The sequence below is a fragment of the Melopsittacus undulatus genome, chromosome 10, assembly GCF_012275295.1.
Source record: "Melopsittacus undulatus isolate bMelUnd1 chromosome 10, bMelUnd1.mat.Z, whole genome shotgun sequence".
Taxonomy (NCBI): domain Eukaryota; kingdom Metazoa; phylum Chordata; class Aves; order Psittaciformes; family Psittaculidae; genus Melopsittacus; species Melopsittacus undulatus.
Window position 1 is genome coordinate 29086318 of NC_047536.1, and position 21563 is coordinate 29107880.

The following is a 21563-nucleotide window of genomic DNA, read 5'->3' on the forward strand; positions in this document are numbered from 1 at the left end:
ATTATGGTAATTAAAATAAAATAGTGCACTGACAGGGTATTTAAAAAAAATATGGTAGCATGTGCCAAATCACACACACTGGTCCTCTGGAATATGAAAAATTCCAAATACAAAGTTTACAGAATGGATTAAAGGGCAGTAAGAAAGAAACTGCCATAGTTTGGTTGTGGAGCCAGAATTTTTCTAGCCTGCAGCTACAACTAGAAACAAATGAAGGCTGTGAATGACCCAGCTGAGTTTCAGCAAGAGACCCAACAGGGAGATGTATTCAGATTTACCAGTTTAATAGGCCTATTTGCACAGAAATTATGTTTTTTTTTTTTCTCCAAACTGTCAAGGGTTTCCATCCAGAAAGGACAGAAATGGATCCCAGCTGCAGTGTGACAGTAGCAGAAACTTCGTGCCAGTTTGCAGCAGCAGGTTTAGAGGTCAGTTGCTATGGATCACAAAAGGTACAATGCACTCTTCTGAAGAGATCCCAACATTCATTTCTTCATGAACACAAGTCTTCCCTAGGGACAATGCACTGAGTCAGGGTCAGTGCAGAGCACTATACCTTGCAGGACCAGGTCCTTTGCTGATTTTTATGTGTCCCTGCCCATGGCAGAGGGGTTGGAACTAGATGATCTTGAGGTCCTTTCCAATCCTAACTATTCTATGATTCTATGATCTGCTCAGCTTTAGCCTTAGTCAAAATGTTCTAGCAGTATTTCTAAGTTCGGATAAACCATGTAAAATGTGGAAACAATAAATGCCTGTTGGACAAGCAACTGCCTTGTTAACAGCTGGGTACTAAGGATACAGAGTTTTCTGATGCTGCATGACACCAGTAAGATCTTGCAAAATTAGTGGCTAGACTCTACAAAAAAACATTTTTTTGGAGGGAGAAAGGAGCTTTGGTGGTTTACAGATTACTCTGTGATTATTAGCAAATGAATTTTACATAGGCATTGATGAAAGACACTGCTCTGTCAGAAAGAGGTGGAGCAAAAGACAAAGGAAATGGTAGACTAATATGGTACTACTTAAAAGTTACTTTAGAAATGTTTATATCCTTCTTTATCTTGCAAAAAAATAACCAGGTGGTTTTAGTCCATTTACATGGGACAAGCTTCAACTGCAGCATGTTGAAAGAACACATGCAAGAACTCAAATACAAGACTTTTCAGTTTAACATAGATGTAAACACTTTGGTTCCAGAGGTAAACGGAAGTTTAGTTCATCTGAACAGTGTGTTATTAGCTATGATCAGAAAGATACCACATGCCTTGCTAGTGGCTTCTTGGGATTCGGGTGTGTTAAGCAGCACAAGATGAAGAGAACACATCTAAGAAGCAGTCCTGTTCACAGAGCAGTACTTGGAGCTATCTTTCAACATTTTTTGCACTGAGGATGACAACACTCTAGGGTAGTCAGGTGAGGAGCACAGAACTTCACACAGCCCTGATGGTGGGTACAGCCTGCTCTGTTTCCTGAGTTTGGAAGCACACCTCATAGAACATTCTGTTGAAATGTGTTTCTCTCTAGGGAGAGGAAAGATACTTTATACCTCACAGATGCAGGAACCTGCCCATCACAAATCAGATCATCTTAAAGCCTGCTTTAACAGATGTTACTCTTCTAGGAACAGTGGGAGTTCATGGAGAGGAGGGGAAGAGAGTAAGCCTCTATAAAGTAAAACCACTAGTAGAAACGGAGGAGTGAACATGCCTCATAGCTAAAGGCTAAAACAGTTTTTTAAAAAGAAAGGGTCAACAAAAAATACTGATAGACAAGAAACTGGGAAGTAATGTCAGCATTTATAAGGAATTTGGAAACACTTTTGGTCCATTCCAATATATCCACATGCAATATGTGCAAGCCTGCGCACAATAATTGTTTGAACACTGGTCATGTGCTTGTTTGAAGGGGGATTAGCTTTGTTTAATGTCCAGACTAAACACAAACACCACATTCAGCATGTGGCAGAAGGCCACTAAAACCAATAAAGTCTTATCTAGCTGACTGATGAATGACAAGATGTGTGCATTTGACCCAGTTCAAATATCACTTTAATCTAGGTACATCTTCCCTGCCTGCATACAATAACGGACCAGCAGAATGGGGAGGGGTTAGACAGTAAAAGCTCTTAAATAGCCTTTTTTCTCTTTTAAACAAAAATCAGCTGTAATTTCTACATCAGTGCTTTAGCAGATGGAAATACAAGAAGTGAAAACACTCATTGAAACCACCACTTAGCTTTGAAGTCAGTACAGTACAAGAGAAAGCACAACAGAGTTATTGCTAGAATGCTTAAAGAGACAATTATTTAAATGCAATTAGCCTTTGTGAGTTTGAAGTAGCACATTTTCTTCAAGTTTTTATCCACTTTAGTAATTAAAATAACTTGGTGGCTCAACATTTTAATAAGCTTCTCTACCTACTTAATAAGTTTTAAAGGGAATTCTCAAACTTCTTATGCAAATGCAGTGGCAGTTTGTAGGGACAGTTATACTGAATCTTATTTACAGCAAACTACTGATGGATTTATTTTTCCAGTGATGCTTTCCCTTCCCAGTTGTTTTTTCTAGGCAAGAGCTAAATGTTAAAACCAAAGTGTTGCGTGAAAACGACTATGAAAGCAATGCTTAGCAACCAGACAATACATATCCTTGCTATGATGTACTTGGTCGTGGCTTTAAAATAGGAGAACAGCAATTTGGAAGACTGAACCCATAATAATACAGGGACTAGGAATCAGTGTCTGTTCTCCCTAAACAGATTTTGCATTTGGGCTTTGACATAAAACATATCGGAGGTTTTGTCCCTTAACATAGGGTTGGGATTGCCTAATCTCCCTTCTGAGGGGGACAGGGGAAAAGAAAAAACGGCATTTAAACATAAGACTATCTTTTCATTGGAAAAAGTACAGATAAATGAAAGAATGGTAGCAGAGGATGAAAGCATTGAGAGCATACTCTGTGAAGAATATTTTCTGCATCATTAACACAGGACACTTAAAATCTACAATATCCCTATTAGAAGGATGCCAAAAACACTATGAAATTGGAAGTGAGAGGATGACTGAAGTTTAAAAGCACTATGATTTTTTCATTGCTAATCAAATTTTATTTTTTTTGCATTAGGATTCTGCCAGTGGTATAATAAAAGAATTATATTGGAGAATAAAATACACTCTTGGTTAGGTATTATTCACCATCTGTATGCTTTTATTCAGTTCTAATCCAGAGATTAAATGAATACCCTAGAGATTTTAATTTGCTCCAACAACTTATTTTTCCCCAGCCCTTTTCCATGGGGTGTTCAGTTCTTGCTCAGAAGTTCCTGAGTTTTAAGTAAGTGTACGTATCCATTTGGCAGTTAAAGGGAAGCAATACAGGATGTCACAGCCACAGAGACGAACTTGAGGATTTTCAGATTTGTAACCACCTCTGAAGCAGCATTCCTTTGTCTGAGCTTAAACAAGCAGTCTAAATAAAATCACATAAATATAGAAGCCCTTAGGGAAGGTATTGTATCAAGTCACACTTAACTCTGTTATTTTCTATCTGCAGACCTTCAAAATAAAAGAGCAAACTATTACATGGTTGCCTCATGAAAGATGATCAGTTTACACACCCTCTCATTTCCTGCAGTTAGGCACTTTTGGAACCTCCACCGTTTGTCTTCATACATTCTGACAGAATAAAACAATTTTTAACTTTGATCAGTGGGTTAGAACAGAAATTTTGGTTTCATCCTTCGGTAATGCAGTAATTGCAGCAGAACTCCACGTATAGCTACATTTTGTGTTACTAAAATTTGGCCAGAGAACTGACAACACAAATAACTCCCCTGCTGGTTCCAGACTCCCTAGCTGAATTCATTCAAATAGGACTTACCAGCTGTCTATATCCTAAACAAAAACAACAAAACGTTACAGGAATGTATTTTATTGTATTATGGAACAAATGGGTATCACAGTGAATCCAGGCTAATTCACATTCTCTAGGCACATTTTAGCTATCCTAAGGTCAGCATTCCCCAAAATAAATTTTGGACAAATCCTTCTTTTCTGCAAGATCTCCATCCTGAAACCGAGAATGATGGATCATGAAGAGTCATGTTTCTTCCTCTGGGGTGTCAGGACTTCCACTAATGAATAAAATACTTTGCTTTAAAAAAAAATTCCTGGACCAATTTCCATTATTCCCCTTTAACTTTCATGTGATGCAGTTGTTTGCCTCAAGGACAGCAAACTGACCCATTTAAGAAAGATGTTATTCCAAAATTCCTGGATGAACATGGACTACATTCCTTCTGGTACACCAGCTTCAGAGTGCAGGATGTTACTTCAGATAGGAGACTTGAGCAGCAGTCTTCAAGCTCAGTAACAGAGCACTGGAACAGACTTCATTTGCAGCACCATCTACAAAGCCACTCTTCAGGTTCTTATACAGGGCATTACAACCAGATATTTGCCTGCACCTCTTCAAAGAACAGTGGCAGGGCATCACTCTTCTGACAATTACATGCAGCTGTGTAATTGGACAAATAAGAAAAGGCTTGAAAGAAAGCAGTGCAAAACCTGACAGAACTCAGTGGCTGCCTTAAGGCTTTGAAATCTGAGAGAACAGTCATAAGTGCTTTCCTTCCAATACCAGAAAATTAACATGAAGACTGGAGTCTGTCAAAGTCTAGACATTTGAAGGAGTACAGGCAGACAGGACATTTTCTTTGGTGGAGAAAAATGTATTACCTACACTGTCAGGTCTCTGCTAATCTTACTTACAAGCTGAACTGCTGGAAAATGGACGTCATTATTTCCAGAATCTGGTTTCCAAACTCCTCAGCTACTTCCTTTGAGCCTGTATTCTCCACATAGGGAAGTAGGATGAGCAGGCATTAAGGTCCAAATGAGCCTTTCAGGTTATATATAAGGAAGTTCTTTTCTGTGAGGGTGGTGAGGCACTGGAATGGGTTGCCCAAGTAAGTGGTAAATGCTCCATCCCTGGCAGTGTTCAAGGCCAGGCTGGACAGAGCCTTGAGTGACATGGTCTAGTATGAGGCATCCCTGCCCATGGCAAGGGGTTGGAACTGGATGATCTTAAGGTCCTTTCCAGCCCAAACCATTCTGTGATTCTATGAACAAGACTGAAAGGCAGTGAAATTCAGTGTCTTATTCTGTCACCTCACATCTTCCATCCTTCAGTGACCTGCCTCCTCAGGAATTGCTGCTAGCCGGCTGGACTGCTGCAGTCAGAGAACTGCACCTTCACCCCAGGTTTCTTGTATTTGTATTCTTTGTAGAACATTTTAGTATCTGTTGAAGTGTCATATAAAGCCTTTGGGGGAATACGTATCGTACCATAATCTTCCTAGCCTTTACTGCATCAAACACAAAGGAGACAACAGAAAAAGAAAGCGGCTGTGATGCTCTAGAAATAACACATTTTATCTAGAACTCCCTTTGGCTTACCTAGAATCCACACAGTGACCTGAAGTCTTCCATAATGCAGCTGTGATTACAAGGCCTTTGAGAAAAGAACCTTCTCTGATGAAGCACCTCTAAGATGACAGATGCATGTAAGAGTACTGAAACAGAGGGATTTACAGCAAAGTACCTTAATTCAGGATCATATGAAACAGCATTCTCAAGAAATGAATGCTGCAAAACAGTCAGAAGAATAGGCTCAAGTTCCATTCAGAGAGGAAACTTAAGTAGCAGCAGGTAGAGGTAAGGAGATAATTTACATTGCTATCCATGTGGTACCTGTTTTCCAGTATAAATTATTTTGGCAAGTATTTTGGTAAGTTGTAAGAATTTGCAATACAAAGCCTCAGCCTAGCAAGTTTCTTTTAATTTTTAAATGTACAGCATTTTAGTTCTACAGATGTAAAAAAGAAAAAAAAACAAAATGAAACAAAACCAAAGAACCCAAAACCTTTACAATGTTGAGTCTTTTTCTGCTTATAATGATCAAAACCAACCTGATTCAATAAAATTTGGTATGCAGTTAATGTGGCCCAACTGCTTTTGATAATGCAAATAAAATAGCAGAGACATTCAGCTTTGAGACACAGCATGTGCAGTAACTGCCTTCTGTGACAGGCACTACCACACGCACTGCAGACGGGTGTTTACAAGTGCTGCTGTATGTTACCAGTTAAGCACATAGGGAACCAAGTTCACATCCAAATGATAACACTGTCATGTGTCAAGTCTATGGTGCCAGTTTCTGTTGCTAGAGGGAAAGTTCTGTTTTGAAAGTACTACCCTCCAAAAATTACTAGGTGCAAGGCAAGGCTGTGACTCAAATTACAAGCAAACAAGGAAACTTAAAAGTAGAGACTTAAACTTTGAAATCATACCAACCTGTTGTGCCAGGTTTCTTGTCATAATCGTAACTTTAGTTTAAGCTCCCATTAATACAGTTGCACTAACACACTGTGGCACAAGTAACAAAACGTACCCACGTTACTTTTGAATTTCCTTGACCTTGCCAGGTTTTCACATCCTCCACATTACTAAATAGTAGTTATTTATATGTAATTGATACCCATTATACAGTTACTCCATAGCTTTACAATACTGCCCGTACTATATCACAAGCATTACAAATCCTATAAAAAAAGCAGCCCCTGTAGTGGCATACAAGAATAAATTAACCAAAAAAAAATTTAGTATTACCATTTATTGGTGACAAACACTACGTTTTACTTACATTCCATGGGGAGAAAAAATTCCAGCGTAAACAATGAACTGAAGCAGTACTTAACTTGCAAGGCTATCGTGCTTTACCTGGACCATATGCAAAAACTTTATTGCGCACAGTTCAGTGCGCAATAACACAACATCAAAAGCAACACAGTTTATATATAAACATAGGTAATTTTTTTCAGCCCTACATGGAGATGTAATTAAACAGTATAAAGCACTCAAGGAAAATCAATCTGCGGTTTTATATGCACTACACTGAGATCATATCCTGTAATGTAGTGAGCTGTGCGCCATCTATACACACAATCCTTAAAACATAGATCAGAGATCATTTAAAGTCACATTGCATTCAGGTTCCCCAACACCCCAACCCCCTCCCCCCACCAAGAAAACCAGAAATTAACCAAAAATGATCAAAGTTTAAAATTCCTAAAGTGTTTTAATTAATTCAACCGTTGGATGATTAAGCTAAATGTGAAAATCCTGGACTTTTTAAAATGGTGGGCACACAATTTGTTTCCAGTGAAACTTTGCTATTTCAATAAAAACAAAATAACCACATACATGGATATGATCTTCCCAAGTTAGTTCACAGATAACATGTCAGTCTCAGAAGACAAAGTTTCTAAACTGTGCTATTGTTCTAGATACAATTAAGAAACTTTTAAATGAAAAATTTATAGTGTCATTTCAATCAAAACAACATAATGAAACTAAAAATTTATCACTGTTTGAAGAAAAAGCAACGGTTATGATTTAGACACTACAGTAGGTTGTGAAGACTGTAGCACTCTAAAACAGTTAGGTTACATTAATAGGAAGCATTTGATTTTCTCTGGTGCTTTCAGGTTTGGGTCCAGTCAAAAGCCATTTTTAGGCAGTGCTGTCCAGTGTTTGTCCCAAAGTGTTTGAGTTAGCCGGTTTGAGAAGAGGGTCACTTTCCATTTCTTGTTTCACACATCTAGAAATGAGAAAACACCTGTTACTTAGGAGAAAAAACACTACTGCCATGAATAAGGTGCTTCTAAATCATATACAAAGAATTTGAGAGGCATCTCACTATTTGTTTCCAGGTAACTTCCCTCCATTTGTAATCAATTAGCACTTTGTTAATTCCACAATTTTGAAAGTTTATTATCTAAATGGGAGGTTAAGCTTTTTCTTTCCCCATGGTCAAAGGGAGTAATTTGCAACCCCTCTATGAGTCTGTTGAAAACAAGCTGTGAAACCTACTATAGATTGTTTACATGTTACAGATTTCTAGAAAGAGAAGAGCTACTGTATCACTTACACACACTGAGGAGTCACACTGTTTACAAATACATGTAAACGAATAGTTGAAGCAGAGGAATCACAGTCAGAATTGCTCTGTGTCACAGCCATCACATTTTAACCACTTGCTCCTGCTTAGTAATTTGCATTTGACAGGTGAAAAATGACAAACTTGATCACAAAACCTACCCTCTGGTCCTTCTGAAGAAGGTAACAGCCTTTGGCATTTTAACTTTTCTGTCAAAGGAAAAAAAACCCTCACATTTTATTTGTTTCTAGAACATCACAGGGTTAGAGGCTTCTGTTAATGCAAGGGGAAGTCAATGGGTCACACTCACACAGACATTGGTCCATTCCCCGTTCTTGGCATCTCTGTGGTTTGTTGGTCCAACTCAGACAGCAATTTTAAAATATTCAGTGCAGCCTAAAGAAAAGAGAGAGCACTCAGCAATGCAACCTGAGCCCTTTCTGTTAACACAGTGAAAGGACCAGGGCTCACTTGAAGTAAATACACTGATTTTAGTAATATATTTCCTAAGATGCATAATTATGGTGGACAAAAATGCAGTGGTGTAGTTTCATCTGGCTACATTAAACAATCAAGTGGTGCTGTGGCTAGGGCATTCCTTTGTGTTTGTTTTAGCAATGGGGAAAATTAATTACTATTACTTATGCATAATTACTATTAACATAATAAATGAAGTACTATTAAGGAAAAAAGATGCTAACTCAGTAATGGCTCAAAAACTGTACAGAGCTTAAGGCAAAGGACATTAAGATACACAGAATCAAGAAGTTCTTTGCAGAAGAAGTTACACGAGAATCAAAACTACAAAACTGATAGGGCACATGTGACTTTGAGAGTCAATGTGATGTGGCTACTGCAAAAGTAAGTCACCTCCTTTGAGAACTGAAAAGTTTTGTCACCTTTTCTCTGATCAATTTCAGGTTTCCCTTTTCAGAATATGCCTGATGCATTATAGCATGGGCATTAGCAAAATGCTGAGTGTCTGAACAGAGGCAGTTCTCACACTTTTAGGAGCTCTTTACGGTCAGATGTAGAGATGAGTGGGAAAATGTCAACATTAAGTGACAAAGATCAAAGAAATCTGTATCAAATTATAGCCCTTAGAAAATTGCTGCAAATGGTTTTAGTATAAAGTCAGCAAACTCAGGTTCTCCTATGCATTTACATATTGGAAGCTATTTAGTCCACAGTCAGTAGTCAGGGCACCACTGGATATAGAAATAAAAGAAACTGCTACTGTTACAAAGGAGGCTTAACAGATGTAGAGCATCTCCTGCTATCTAATGAGGAACTGTATTTCTTCCATTTTGGATTCTCTCAGAAAGTCTGGTAATGTGAACCCAGATGTTAAAGTGCCCAGTGAAATATCAGCCCATTCTGTCACAGAAAATAATCTGATAAGCTCTTGTATTTTAAAGATTCCTTTCCATACATTTTCTTTAACATGTGCTCATGCAAATAATATCACAATAAAGTAAATGCATTTTAGTAGACAAAAATTGTGAGCATGTGTTAAGCATTTCAAAGGTTATTTAGATTTGATTCAGATATTGTTAATCAGTTGTTTCAGCAACCTGTGAAATATTAGACAAATTTAGCCAGGGAATTGTACAGCGTTTAATTCACTGCTGTGCAGCAGTAATATGAAACCTTGGTCTATCTGCTGCATCCCTCAGTTCACACTGAAGGGCAAAGAAAAAGCATTTCAGCAATATTCATCATACCATATCGTGGCAAGACTCTACATCCTTTCCAATTCCATGGCTGATCAGTGGTGGCTGAGAGGAACAGTTTATAAGAGATACAAACTCGTTCTTGTTATTTTTTGGAAAGTCTTTATATTCAACCTGAAGAAAAGAGAAGGATTTAGCTCTTTTAAGTTAACCATGTACAGAAAATATATCACAACTGCTACAGATTATTTACCCATATATGAAGCTGAACCTTACTTCTAATCATTCTGCCAGTCTAAACTTTGAAGTTTGTCTTCACCTGCAATGTTTTTTAGTAATCATGAGAGCTCTGCAAGTCTGATTAGAAGTGGCTATTTCATAATGATTGTTGCTGGGACCTTTTTTCTTATTATAGCCATTTAAAGGTTTCCCTCCTACACTTTTTAATTCACTGAGCAACTTTAACGTATCAGTATAGGAACTTATATGCAATTCTGATTAAAGGGACCAAACAAGAAAATGTACCGCTTACAGCAAATGTTAATGTAAGAAAGATTGTTCAAAAAAACCTGATTTCAGATCAGCCACATTCAAGTTCATACTATGTTGTTCCTACATCATGACAATCACAAAATACTACTTTCAGTTTTATTCTTCCAAGACTTCAGAATAGTACTGAATTAAGGCTGAGGAAATGCACATTTGAAAACGATATAAAAAATGTAAAATTCAGTACATTTCATAAGTAAATCATTTATATGAATTTCAGCTTAACAGGCAGCCTTCAGAATACATCAGCCACCAGCAGAACTAAAAAGCTTTAGAACAAGCAACAGGTTGGACCAATTTGGGTAGCTTTGGAAGAAATCTTGCAAAACCAAGCACTTACCTGGATTCCTTGAACATTGGAAAGATAGTCCAGCTGCTCAGAGGGCCGAGTAAGTGGTCCGTGGGGTACGTGGCCTGATGAGTTGTTGTTCTTTAGTATGGTCTCAGCGGTAGGAGAAGTGCCACCATACAACAGCTCTCTAGCAATCATGGCTGTTACTGTGGCCTTGGCAGGATTTGGGGCTGCCCTGTTGAACTCTTTGGTGTGGTGTCCTTGATTGGCTCCTACAGCTTGTGCGACCTCAGGGACCATGGGTAGAATTCCAGCAGGAAGCTGCTGATGGCTGAGATAAGGCATCCTAAACTCATCTTCTTTATTACCTGAGACGAGAGAGGTACACACTAACCAGATGCTAGACAGTTCTGTGAAGCCTTCTGCAGGCATACGAGGGCAAAGATAAAGCATCGAAAGCTACTTCTGAAAAAGCAATGTGTTTCTGATTACTTCTGAAACACTAACAAACTTAGTGAGCTTCATTTGCCTCTGGTGGGTCAGAGATTCAGCATCAAGACAGAGTTTGCTTATTGAATAAATAATTCAACTCCAGCTTCTGCCAAACATTTTTCTGAGCCAGAGGCTGATCTCACCTCCTCCCCTTACCTTTTTCCCTGCACAGAAATTTCCCCCACTTAACTCCTGCTGTTGGTTGAAGGAGCCTGGTCCCTGGATCAGAACCAAGCTTGCTCCTGAACGTTAATTCCTGTACACCTCTGCTCATTGCTGTGTGTTTAATGACACTACTGAAGGGACTGAGAACTGTATCTTACACACACACACACACACACCCCAACATGGCTGTACTTCTTTCAGTTAGGTTACGTACTAGTTGAAGTCTCTTCAGAGCCTGGCTCAAAGAAGGTTACTTTTCTTCCATCACCTGGTTTCTTCACTGGTGTCTTTAAAATAAAAAGAAAAAAGCTAAACACACAATATGCTTTTAAAACTTTATCCCTCTGCCCCAGGTTTTAAAGTTTTTAAGATGTAGGTGATCTGAATAGTCAGAATTTTACTGAAAAATCTACTAAAAAGCCTCAATTATTACACAGCTAAGAAGAGACAAGTTCAGTGATTCTCACTGTCAAAAACTATCTACAGAACAGTGAAGTGGTATTAAGAACAGATACTGAGAACTAGATACCATAATAAAGCCAGTTAAACTAACACGAGTTACTGGAGTTGCTGAGGACAACATACTGGACACAAATGAGCATATATATGAAAAGGATATAACTAAACCCAGACTTGTTATTTTAACTTCCTGGTAAGATCTGAATCAACAGATTCACACAAGGCTCTTTCCCCTTTAGGGGCCCACCAAAGGAAGAGACCTGTAACAAACTTTCAACTGCAATTTCTACTGAGCCTATATAGAACCTATTAATACCAGAAAGTCCTATAACCTACAGATCTGCAGATTTCTAAGGCCAATATATCAATTATCACAGAATCTGAGCCATTCTATAAAGAAGAAATACATTAGTTGAGCCCTCTGATTTACTTGCAAAATCAAACCCTTAATGTATCCAAAACACACTACTTTAAAGAACAGTCACCTCAATACAATTGCTTCCTGGCTAGAACAGGAGGCATGAATTTACAACACTGTTGCTGCCTTGCTGTTGTTTCAATTCAGCTTTTGCTATAGTATTAAACAGCAGTTGATTCTTAAAGACTCTTACCTTCTCTTCTGTCTTTAATGCTGGCTTTGGAGGCTGAGGTTGAGGGATTTTGAAACCTAAAAGTTCCAACATGTTTTCAGCTGCATTGCGTTTAGCAACTTTTTTGTTTGTGCCCATTCCTTCAGCTGTGTGTACCCCAACTTTCACCTAAGCAAAGACAAAATAGAAACAAATAGATTCTTAAACAGTAGTGTAAGGATTCACTTATTAGTGGTCTTTGTCTCAAGCACTCCATGAGTCACAGAACAAGTGATCATTGTTTCTAAGCAAGTTGTCATTTACTGTCAATGATCATTGGCACAAAACCCCAAACAGGAGTCACACAAACTGCTGTATTTCATCATCTCACCTTGGCAATAGCTTAAAGGCTCAAAAATGGTAACACAGCAGATACAAATTTTCCAGGCTGAAGTTAGAGGTTTAGAAGATTTAAAAGAAAGAAATAAACTGTCTTGGCTGGAATAGGCGAGAGGTCCGGAAAATGCACTTAATTATTAGAGTGTAGTAGATACTCAGTATTAAAACCACTGCTATGCTATTGGGATTTACAGTACTATGTGCAGAAACTGCTGCACTCTAAAGCAACACACAAAAACTCAGGGGAAGGAGGAAATTAAGGAGACCTAGGTTCATGTTAATAAATACTATATTAAAAAATATAACCAGCTCAGTATCTCTTCACAGAATATTAATACCCCTGTTAATTAAAACATCAGGCAGTTACAACGTAGACTTCTGGTGCCCTATGCCATTTTTTAAAAAGACATGACTCAGATCATCTTTATTGAACCTTTATCCTCCTTGAATGTAGTCCACTAGATATTTTCTTAATAGGTTTCATGGAATTTGGCCATAATCCAGTTAACTTTGTGTATCATTGTGACAGCCTGATTTCCATAAGCAAAAAACCCAAGACATCACAGCCATGCAAGTAGATTTCTTGAATTAACATACAAACCTGCATCACAAACTCCCTGCGCCTTGGAAGACCACGTTCTGTGATGAGCATGTACTCTGGTTCCTTCTCTTTCTTGGCCTGCTGTATCTGGGCAAGTCTGCTAATGGGATTCATTCCTTGACCATATTCTGGACTTGTTTGCAGCTATGTAGAACAATGTTTAAGAAATAAGCCAAAAATTTGTGAATATTTGGTTTAATAGACAAAATGCAGCATGCCACTAAATTCATTAATCTCTAGAATATAAAACCTCTGCAATAACAGTTGCTTAATGAAACACTGGCACAGCCAAAGAGAAACACTCAATTTATTTGGCTTTCCTGTTAACAGCTGACCACATTAACCACTGGTAACAGTTTTACAAGTTTGAATCCTGCTATATGGGGAAGGACAGGCTTGCAGGAGAATTTGCACAAGCAATACGGTGCAAACCCCAAAACTGTAACATCTAAGGCTTGAAAGTAAGAGCTTGATTTTTATGTGCCACTCATTGTTTTATAAGGTTTGTCTTCCATCCTGAATTTATTGATAACTGTTGTAAAGGTGGTGTCAGAACTCTATTTAGAGTGGGAGCAAAATATCATTTCATTTGTAGTACCAGACTGCTGATTAATGCTGAGCAGTTGAAGAGGGTTTATAATTAACTCAGAAATTCTTCTCAGCTGCTGATTATTTATAACAGGCAGGTTTCCAACCTGTTTGTCTCTTACCTTCACTATTGATTTTGTTTTCTTTTTGATTCGTGGCTTCATTTTCTCAACCGTAGGAAGAGGTGGCAATTTCTTCAGTTCTTCTAGGACCGCTATTGCAGCATTTTTCTTCGAAATCTTCTTGCTCTTTCCTTCACCTTCACCCATGAATTCTCCTACTGACACCTTGGTTACAAAGCTCTTCATATGGGGAGGACCACTTTCCTTGGTCACCTGTTTCAGAGGGAAAAACTGAGTGAAAGCGTGATAAACACTTATTAAAAATGGTAGGGCACATTGTTTATAGCAAACTTCTCTCAAGAACTACAGATAATGCCATTTTAGATTCTCAGACAATTCATAAAGTAAACATGTAAATCATATGCACTCTAATAACCTAATCCCACCCAAATAAACAGATACTTTAAAAAGATCAGATGCAGCAAGCAGTAAACAGTATTTACATGTAAGTCATTAACCCATCTCATTTAATTTACTGATTTACTCCTTCAGTATTAAGATGTGCCTGTTCTATCTCATCAGCACGTACTTTCACAGTTAAAATCACCTCATTAAATACACCATCTTGTGGTAATAGAACATTACAGAGAATGCAGTTCTTTAGGATCTAGCATTTTAGTTCAGAAACCAGCAACTCTGGAGACATCTATGAGATAGATGCCTGCTACAGATTTAGTCTTTTAACTCCATTTGTAACAACACATCCTACTTCAAAATAATCGTAAATTCAAAACGTAAAAATCAATTAAGAACTTCCACCCACAACTGGCTTTGTGTGACAGTATGTTTTTACCAGTGATGCTCAAGCTAATCTGCAATAATTGAAAGCTTCATGTAAAATTTCATAGAATGGTTTTAGAAGCAATTTAGTTACACACAATTGCATTTTCTTACTATAATAATTCAGATAGTTGACTTAAATATTACTCTGCCAGCTCAGGAAAGCAGCATGATAAATTAATACTTTAGTGAAAGAGAGATGCTCCTATGGAAGCTATTGATTTAAGACAACTAACATGATCGGGGTGGGGGGGGGGGGGGCAAAGAGGCAGCAAGCAGCCAGGCCAAAGGGAAAGGAAAGATGCACATGAGGTCACCTCATGGCAAGAAAAGAAACCTATTTGTGAGATTCTGCACCTTGTGTGTAGTCCATATCAGTGCTTAATTAAGCAAATACTTCCATAAATATCTTTTTGAGTGAGCTATCCTTGTTTGCCTTGACTCTGCACTTCAATGTTATAACCATTAATGTGGAGTGCTGTTTTGTTTCTTCACTGGAATATTGATTTTTCAAAAAGCTTGGAAAAAAGATTGCACAGACAACCACAGCATAAGCTGTTCACTCATGGAATGGCTTTAGGGCATGAATTTGTGAACAGGTGAGTTTTTCTTTTTACTTCACTTTACCATATAAACCCCAAGACAATCAGTGTGACTGTCAAAGGTAAAAGTGTATTCACAACTAACAAGACATGTTAAAAGTCAGTTGTTTGGATTATCTCAAAGATACTCAATGTGTACCCTTAATATTCTAACAAAAACAAATCTAGAGCTTGTAAAGTAAACATACCTCAAAATTCACAGGCAAGTTCCTTTTAAGTGCAATCTCAAAAACTTGGCTTATTTCAGATTTATTGAGATTTTCATCATCTGGTTCTTTTCCGTTAACCTAAAAGAAGCATACTCTATTTAAAATAAAGATCCTATTAAATTGAATTTTATCCATCCAACCAGTTTACTGAGCTCTCAAAAATTTTAAGTAGTCTAACCTTTACTGCCAGTTTGCGTGAATGTGTAGAAATGCAGCACACATACTATGGAACTGAAACTTAGGAAGCTCATTTAAGGTGTATGTGTAAAAGCTAGCAAACCTTCATATTTTCATGTGCTCGTTACAGGAAAGAACAAATGGCATATGGGCCAATATAAAAATCTATTTCTAGATAAAACAAACTGATGTGTTAAATGAACTGGTTTCCAAATGGAAGTACCTTTATGAAATGCAATTTTCATATACTGATTGGACATTTGTACCAAAAGCACTAAGACAGTATCAGATAAGAGAAAGGGCAAGAAAAATAAAGAATTCTGAGAATGGGACCAATGTGAATAAAGGATGGCTAATTAGATCCTGGCACAGTTCTGTCTTTAACATGTTCCCTTGCAAGTGCTTCATCTACAGACTTTTTCCTCATTTAAAGAACATACTATCAGGAACTTGCCTTAAATCAAATGGTGTGCATCTCTGAAACTTACACCTGCTAGGAGGCCAGCCTTGCCAGCTGAAGCTTACCTACAGGCACTTCTACATATCTCCAGGTAAAGTTTTGACTATGATTCCAAAAATGTTTCCACTGATGTTGGGACATGAACCAAGTGGTGTGGTAAGAGCAACAGAGAAACTTTAAGACTATGTGTCTAGCAGTGATATTGGAAGGATTATGATAAAGATGAACAGCAACAATTTCACCAATTATATCATGCCACAACACCAGTTATGCAACCAGGCAATAAAAATGATTTAAGTATTTTATTGGAGCAGCAGAAATATTCTAGAGAGCTCTCATTGACTGAAACTAGTTTGATGGCAGCAAGCATCCCCAATGTCTGGTACTGACAAATTAAATTAAAATATGAAGGATTTTTTTTTTCCCCCAACACTTAAAGGAACCTCTTCCCATCTCAGACAGAAGTATTAATAAAATCAATCTGTGGTTTTCACTCCTCCCACTGTCCCATCAGATTTTACACTGTACTTATGGGTTGACCTTGTATTTCAGGTTCGAGTTGCAATCATTTCGGAAGAGCACATATAGCCCAACATCCTTTTACAAAGATAACATCTAATACTTCTGATCCCACTACTACATCCAGTCTCCAGACTCTCTGTGGAGGTGTACTTAGGACAATCTTCGGGTCTGTGAATACTGAGACCACACGATGGCACCACTCCCATGGGAGCAAGGTAGGTGCACTGTGACTGCATGAGAAACGAGGAGGCAACACCTACACTGGAGGAACCATACTATACCTCAGCAGAAGGCACAACGCAGGTAAAAACTGGGAAAAGCAAGACTGAATACAGGAGTCAAAAGTCTTGAGCATCATATCCTAAACCCTATTTTAAATGCAGTTGGTAAGTTCAAAAGGAATAGCATTATATACCTTGGAAAAAATATTTGAACTACTAAGGTCTTATTATGCTCTAGGTGTTACAGGAAGTTTACCACTGTCATCTCTAGGAATAATCTCTCACTACCCTTACTGTCAAACCATTAGCACAATCACTTTAATTACAAGCATTTTTCCCCTCCTTCTAATTTCAGATACATGCTATTTTTTCAAGTGCCATGTTTTTTCCTTGCAAAGGTGATGAGGACTTCTTTAATGGGATTAAGTTTCTCCCATTTAATATCATTTCTAAAGAATGCAAATAAATAGTATGGAATGCTTCACTGTATTACAGTATGCATTCTTGATATATTCCAATTCTGTTCACATGGTGTAAAACACTGGTACCTTTCTTCAATACCTCTACCTAAAAGAAGTAAATCAATAGCAAAATAACAATTAAGAGATCTTACCTATTTTACCAATTATTCTGGTAGATCCCTCTACTTTGGAGGTCTGTACTTGAGTTCTGGATCAGTTTATTTTATAAATCAAAACTAACTATACACACATGCTCTCCCTCTTTCTCCTTCCCTGCACACCTCTAGGCAGATGACCTATAAAGTTTGCTTTCAAAGTAGTTTGCATGTATGCATAGACTAAACTCACCAAGGACTAAATCAGAACAAGACCACAAATACAAGCATTTACCACTCTCAGCTCTAATCAAATTGTTCAAATCCATTTCTAACAAGTGAAAAAAAGGTCCCAAAGGAAACAAAGTGATAGATTCAAAAACTCCCAAGCAAACTGCAAAAGTAATATATTCCTTCAAGAGGAATTTGCCCTTGTAGGAACGCCTTCAACATGCACTTCCTCAAAGACTGCTTGTAAGCAAATTATGAAAGCCACTGGAGTTTCTGATTAGAACTATACTGATGTCAACACAGCAGTCAGTGTGACTGCTTTCTTCCATGTTACGGGTATAAAGAGCAGCTGAAATTTACCAAATAAGTTGGCAAAACACATAGAAGCAATTCTAGTTTTTATTATTTTCAGGCAAAAGTTAGAATTTCTGTCTAAGAGCTGTGCTAGAAAGCATAGCTTTCTATGTTTTCTAAGTGTTAAAATTGATGCTTTATCATCTCTGTCTTTGAATACACAAAGTAACCCTGTTCTGCAACTTTGGTCAGTGTGTCTAAACTACAATCAGACTAATTGAAGTTGGAAAGGTCTGTTGGAGGTCTCTTACAACCTCCCACTCAAAGCAGAGCAAACTTTTAAATTCAATTGGGTTGTTCAGATAGGGCTTTGTCCAGTTGAAAGCTAGTATTACCAATTTTTTTCCTGCCACTTGCTTCTAGATTTGCAGTCTGAGAAGGTGTGGGAAAAGGTCACATTACCATAAAGTCTAATTGTTTTATTCAATGATTTCTTCTTAGAATCATAAAATCATTTAAGTTGGAAAAGACCTTTAAGATCATTGTGTCCAACAATTATTAAGCACTGTTTTCTATTTTAAAAATACAAGAGTTAAATCCTGTAAATACAAAAATTTGTAAAATAAGAATAAAATAAATAAAAAGCACAAAATACTGCCCTAAATACAAGAGTTCAGGCTTAAGCATATTCTGTTCACACACACACACAAATGGGATACACAAAAATAAGTAGATTTAAAAGGAAAATAACTGAAAACATCAAATGACAGGAGGAAGCATCAAGGATTATGTCTGCTTCTGAAATCCTACTTTGCCTCCCCTGTAGATACCCCTTATAATAGCATCTCATGATCTGACACTCCTGTACCCTTCAAGGACCTTGCCTCAATGAATGCAAGAATGAACATTGCTTGCTCTGTAGTAGAATTCTCCTTTGTAGTGCAAAATGCTGTTATAAAATCAGCAATTCCCTCAGACGTTTCTAAACCTACAATATTTGAAAGCCATTTAAGACCTAATTTATCCCAGTACAGACTGTCCTCTCTATTCAAAGGACTGCTCTCCTTAAGCATAGCTGCAGTTCTTACTGTTCTTTTTGTAGACAAGTCAAACAAATAGAAAAGTAAAATGACAAATGCATGTTTCTCATGAAAGTGTAAGTGAATTGCTCAGCAAAATAGCAGGGTCAAGACAGCATTCAGTTCCCACTGAGCTTGCAGCTGGTTTCTTCATAAAGTAATTCTCTCTTCTTGAAATCTCCTGCATCATTCACAATAGTATTTCCCTTATGATGTCCTTACAAAAAGGAGAGACTCCATAGTTTTTCTTCCTTTTCCTCCTGCTTTACACCCCTTACATTGAAGGACACATCTTACAAAAAAGGATATGTGGTCACAAAGACAATTGCAGTGTTTGTTCTGAAGACCTCACATTACTCAACTTTAAACACAACTCTACCACTATTCAAGAAGTCACTTGTACAGAAGCATTTCTAAAAAAGTGAACAAAAGTCACATGTGATCCTATTATGTTCCTCACAGTTGGGACTCCTTAGGTCCAGGATGCAGAACTTTGCTACCTGAGATGAAAAAATGGCTGATGATGGTATGATACCTTTTACGAGGGTGAGTGCAGAAAAGATGATGTTGTGCATCACTGGCACAGAATGACAATACTCAAGAATTTGGGGGTCACCCTCAGGCTTGACCTCTTCTGCATGAAGGCTTATAGCTTGTCTTTGACCACACTCTGCCTTTCACCAGTTCTGGATATCAGTGCAGAACTCATCTCCACTCTTTCAGCTTTTGTTCCCTGCATCCCTCTTCTCCCAGTAGCATTTGTAATCCCTTGGCTCTTGGTATCCTCCATCATTCAATAACTTACGTTCCTCAAGGAGAGCTTTCTGTTACCCAAAGCAATACCATCAGTGCCTCCTAGGCCTCTTCCCTGAACTATAAAATGCAGTGCTTTGGCTTAATTATCTGAGCAATACTCCTTCCCACAAATACACTTCAAAGTTTTAAACTCAGTGTCCCTTGGCTTTACAACACATTTCCTAAATCCTCTTGCTCTGCCATTCCTAGTAGTTCCCAGCTATTTTTTGTTCCTTGTCTGAGATCCCTTATTACTTTCTTGCCTAATTCTTCATGTTCCTTCTTTCTCAGCACACAGACAGACATCCATGCAAGTTCTCATGATTGTAAGTTACCAGTCTGACCTCCACTTCCTTCTCACCTCTCTGGCAGTGTCCTAGTCTCTCTTGCTTCCAGGTTTGTATTGTATGTCCCCCACCTCCTCAACACGATCTACATGCCAGCATGGAGTACACCAGTGGGGCTCTTGCTCTTAGTTCTAACATCACGCGCTCATAATTCAGGTATAATGAGCCCATAAAGGGATGACTAAATGCACTCTTTGTAGCAATCAGCCAACACCTAAGGAGAGGGTGGACACAGTCAGCCAGCCCCAGAAGCTGTAACTTGTGTGTGCACAATAAGACCTTCTGCCTAAAGCAACCTAAAAAAAAGCATGAAAAAAACCCCAGTGACAGGGTCTCAGAAAGGAAAGTGCTGGACAGCTATAAATATACTGAGGGACAAAAATTTGCTTCTTATATTCATATTAAAATGTGTGAACAAGGTTATTACTTCCATGAAATTCTCTCTCTTCTAGAATGTCCATGGTTCTTTCAAAAAATCACATAGGAACTTTGCCCAGGAAGCAAATTTATGCATGATTTCTAGGTTGCCCATACTAGAATGCAAGCACCTCATTTACATACTTCTTCAGAAGGTTGCATGTGATCTGTACCTGATAAGAAATTAGTTCCTATCTATGCTTCCAGTGCTCTGACAGAGCACTGACATATCTGACAGAGGTCTATAGCATTGCTGCAGAAAAAAACAACAGCAAAAGAAATAACATAAATTCATTTAGAAAAACTTTAGTTTCACAGAAATTTATGTTTTTAAATCAAACTGTTTCTATTGTCACAAGTAGGTCAACATTACTAAGCAAAACTGAATTTCATAACTGTCCTTTACTTCTTAATAAGGAAAGAAAACCTACAACAGTATCTCAGTTTATCTCAGTAGTTTATGCTTACAACACCAAGATTAATTCCCACCTCTGGTTTCTCAGGCAAGGGCTCATTCTGCAGAACTTTCAGTGCTTTAGCAGCTGCATCATGTTTAGCAGCTTGTCTTGTTCTTCCTTTCCCGTGAAACTGCTGCCCTCCAATTGAAAGCTCAACTTGATAAAGTAAGGGCCCAACAGGAAATGGGTAAAAGTACCTGCAAAAAGAAGGATTTAAATAAGCAAAGAGTTTGGCCTACAAAATAAACAGAAATATAAGTTACATGTGGATGAATCTCTCAGATATCAGTAACCATGACTCACCACTGAAGCCCAAGTATTAAAAAGCCAGATTTTGATTTAAAGTCTATAAAAAAACTTTAGGGAGAGATTTCTGAAACAGAATATCAACATTTATTGTTTTATAAGTGTTTAACCAACTAGAACAGAGAAAGACAATGTAACCATGCTTTTATAGGCTTGTCAAGCCAGAGAGTTTGGAATTCTCAATTCCTATGCCCATATAA

At 37.9% G+C, this 21563-nt stretch overlaps 1 protein-coding gene across 8 annotated transcripts in view; it reads right to left on the reverse strand.

Annotated features, from left to right (window-relative positions):
- Window positions 1-5819: 5819 nt before the first annotated feature.
- The window catches only part of STAU1 (staufen double-stranded RNA binding protein 1), a 31746-nt gene continuing 16002 nt past the window's right edge, over window positions 5820-21563 (reverse strand). The window contains exons 7-17 of one of the 8 annotated variants that reach the window (XM_034066691.1): window positions 21089-21254; window positions 15480-15578; window positions 13910-14140; window positions 13200-13343; window positions 12242-12388; window positions 11386-11458; window positions 10563-10882; window positions 9725-9847; window positions 8311-8396; window positions 8162-8209; window positions 5820-7661 (exon numbers count right to left, since the gene is read on the reverse strand). In XM_034066691.1, coding sequence (XP_033922582.1) covers window positions 7574-7661; window positions 8162-8209; window positions 8311-8396; window positions 9725-9847; window positions 10563-10882; window positions 11386-11458; window positions 12242-12388; window positions 13200-13343; window positions 13910-14140; window positions 15480-15578; window positions 21089-21254 — 1525 coding nt within the window. In that variant the 3' untranslated portion in view covers window positions 5820-7573. The remainder of the gene's footprint in view (window positions 7662-8161; window positions 8210-8310; window positions 8397-9724; window positions 9848-10562; window positions 10883-11385; window positions 11459-12241; window positions 12389-13199; window positions 13344-13909; window positions 14141-15479; window positions 15579-21088; window positions 21255-21563) is intronic. The other 7 variants (XM_034066692.1, XM_034066693.1, XM_034066697.1 and 4 more) reach the window with 7 other exon arrangements.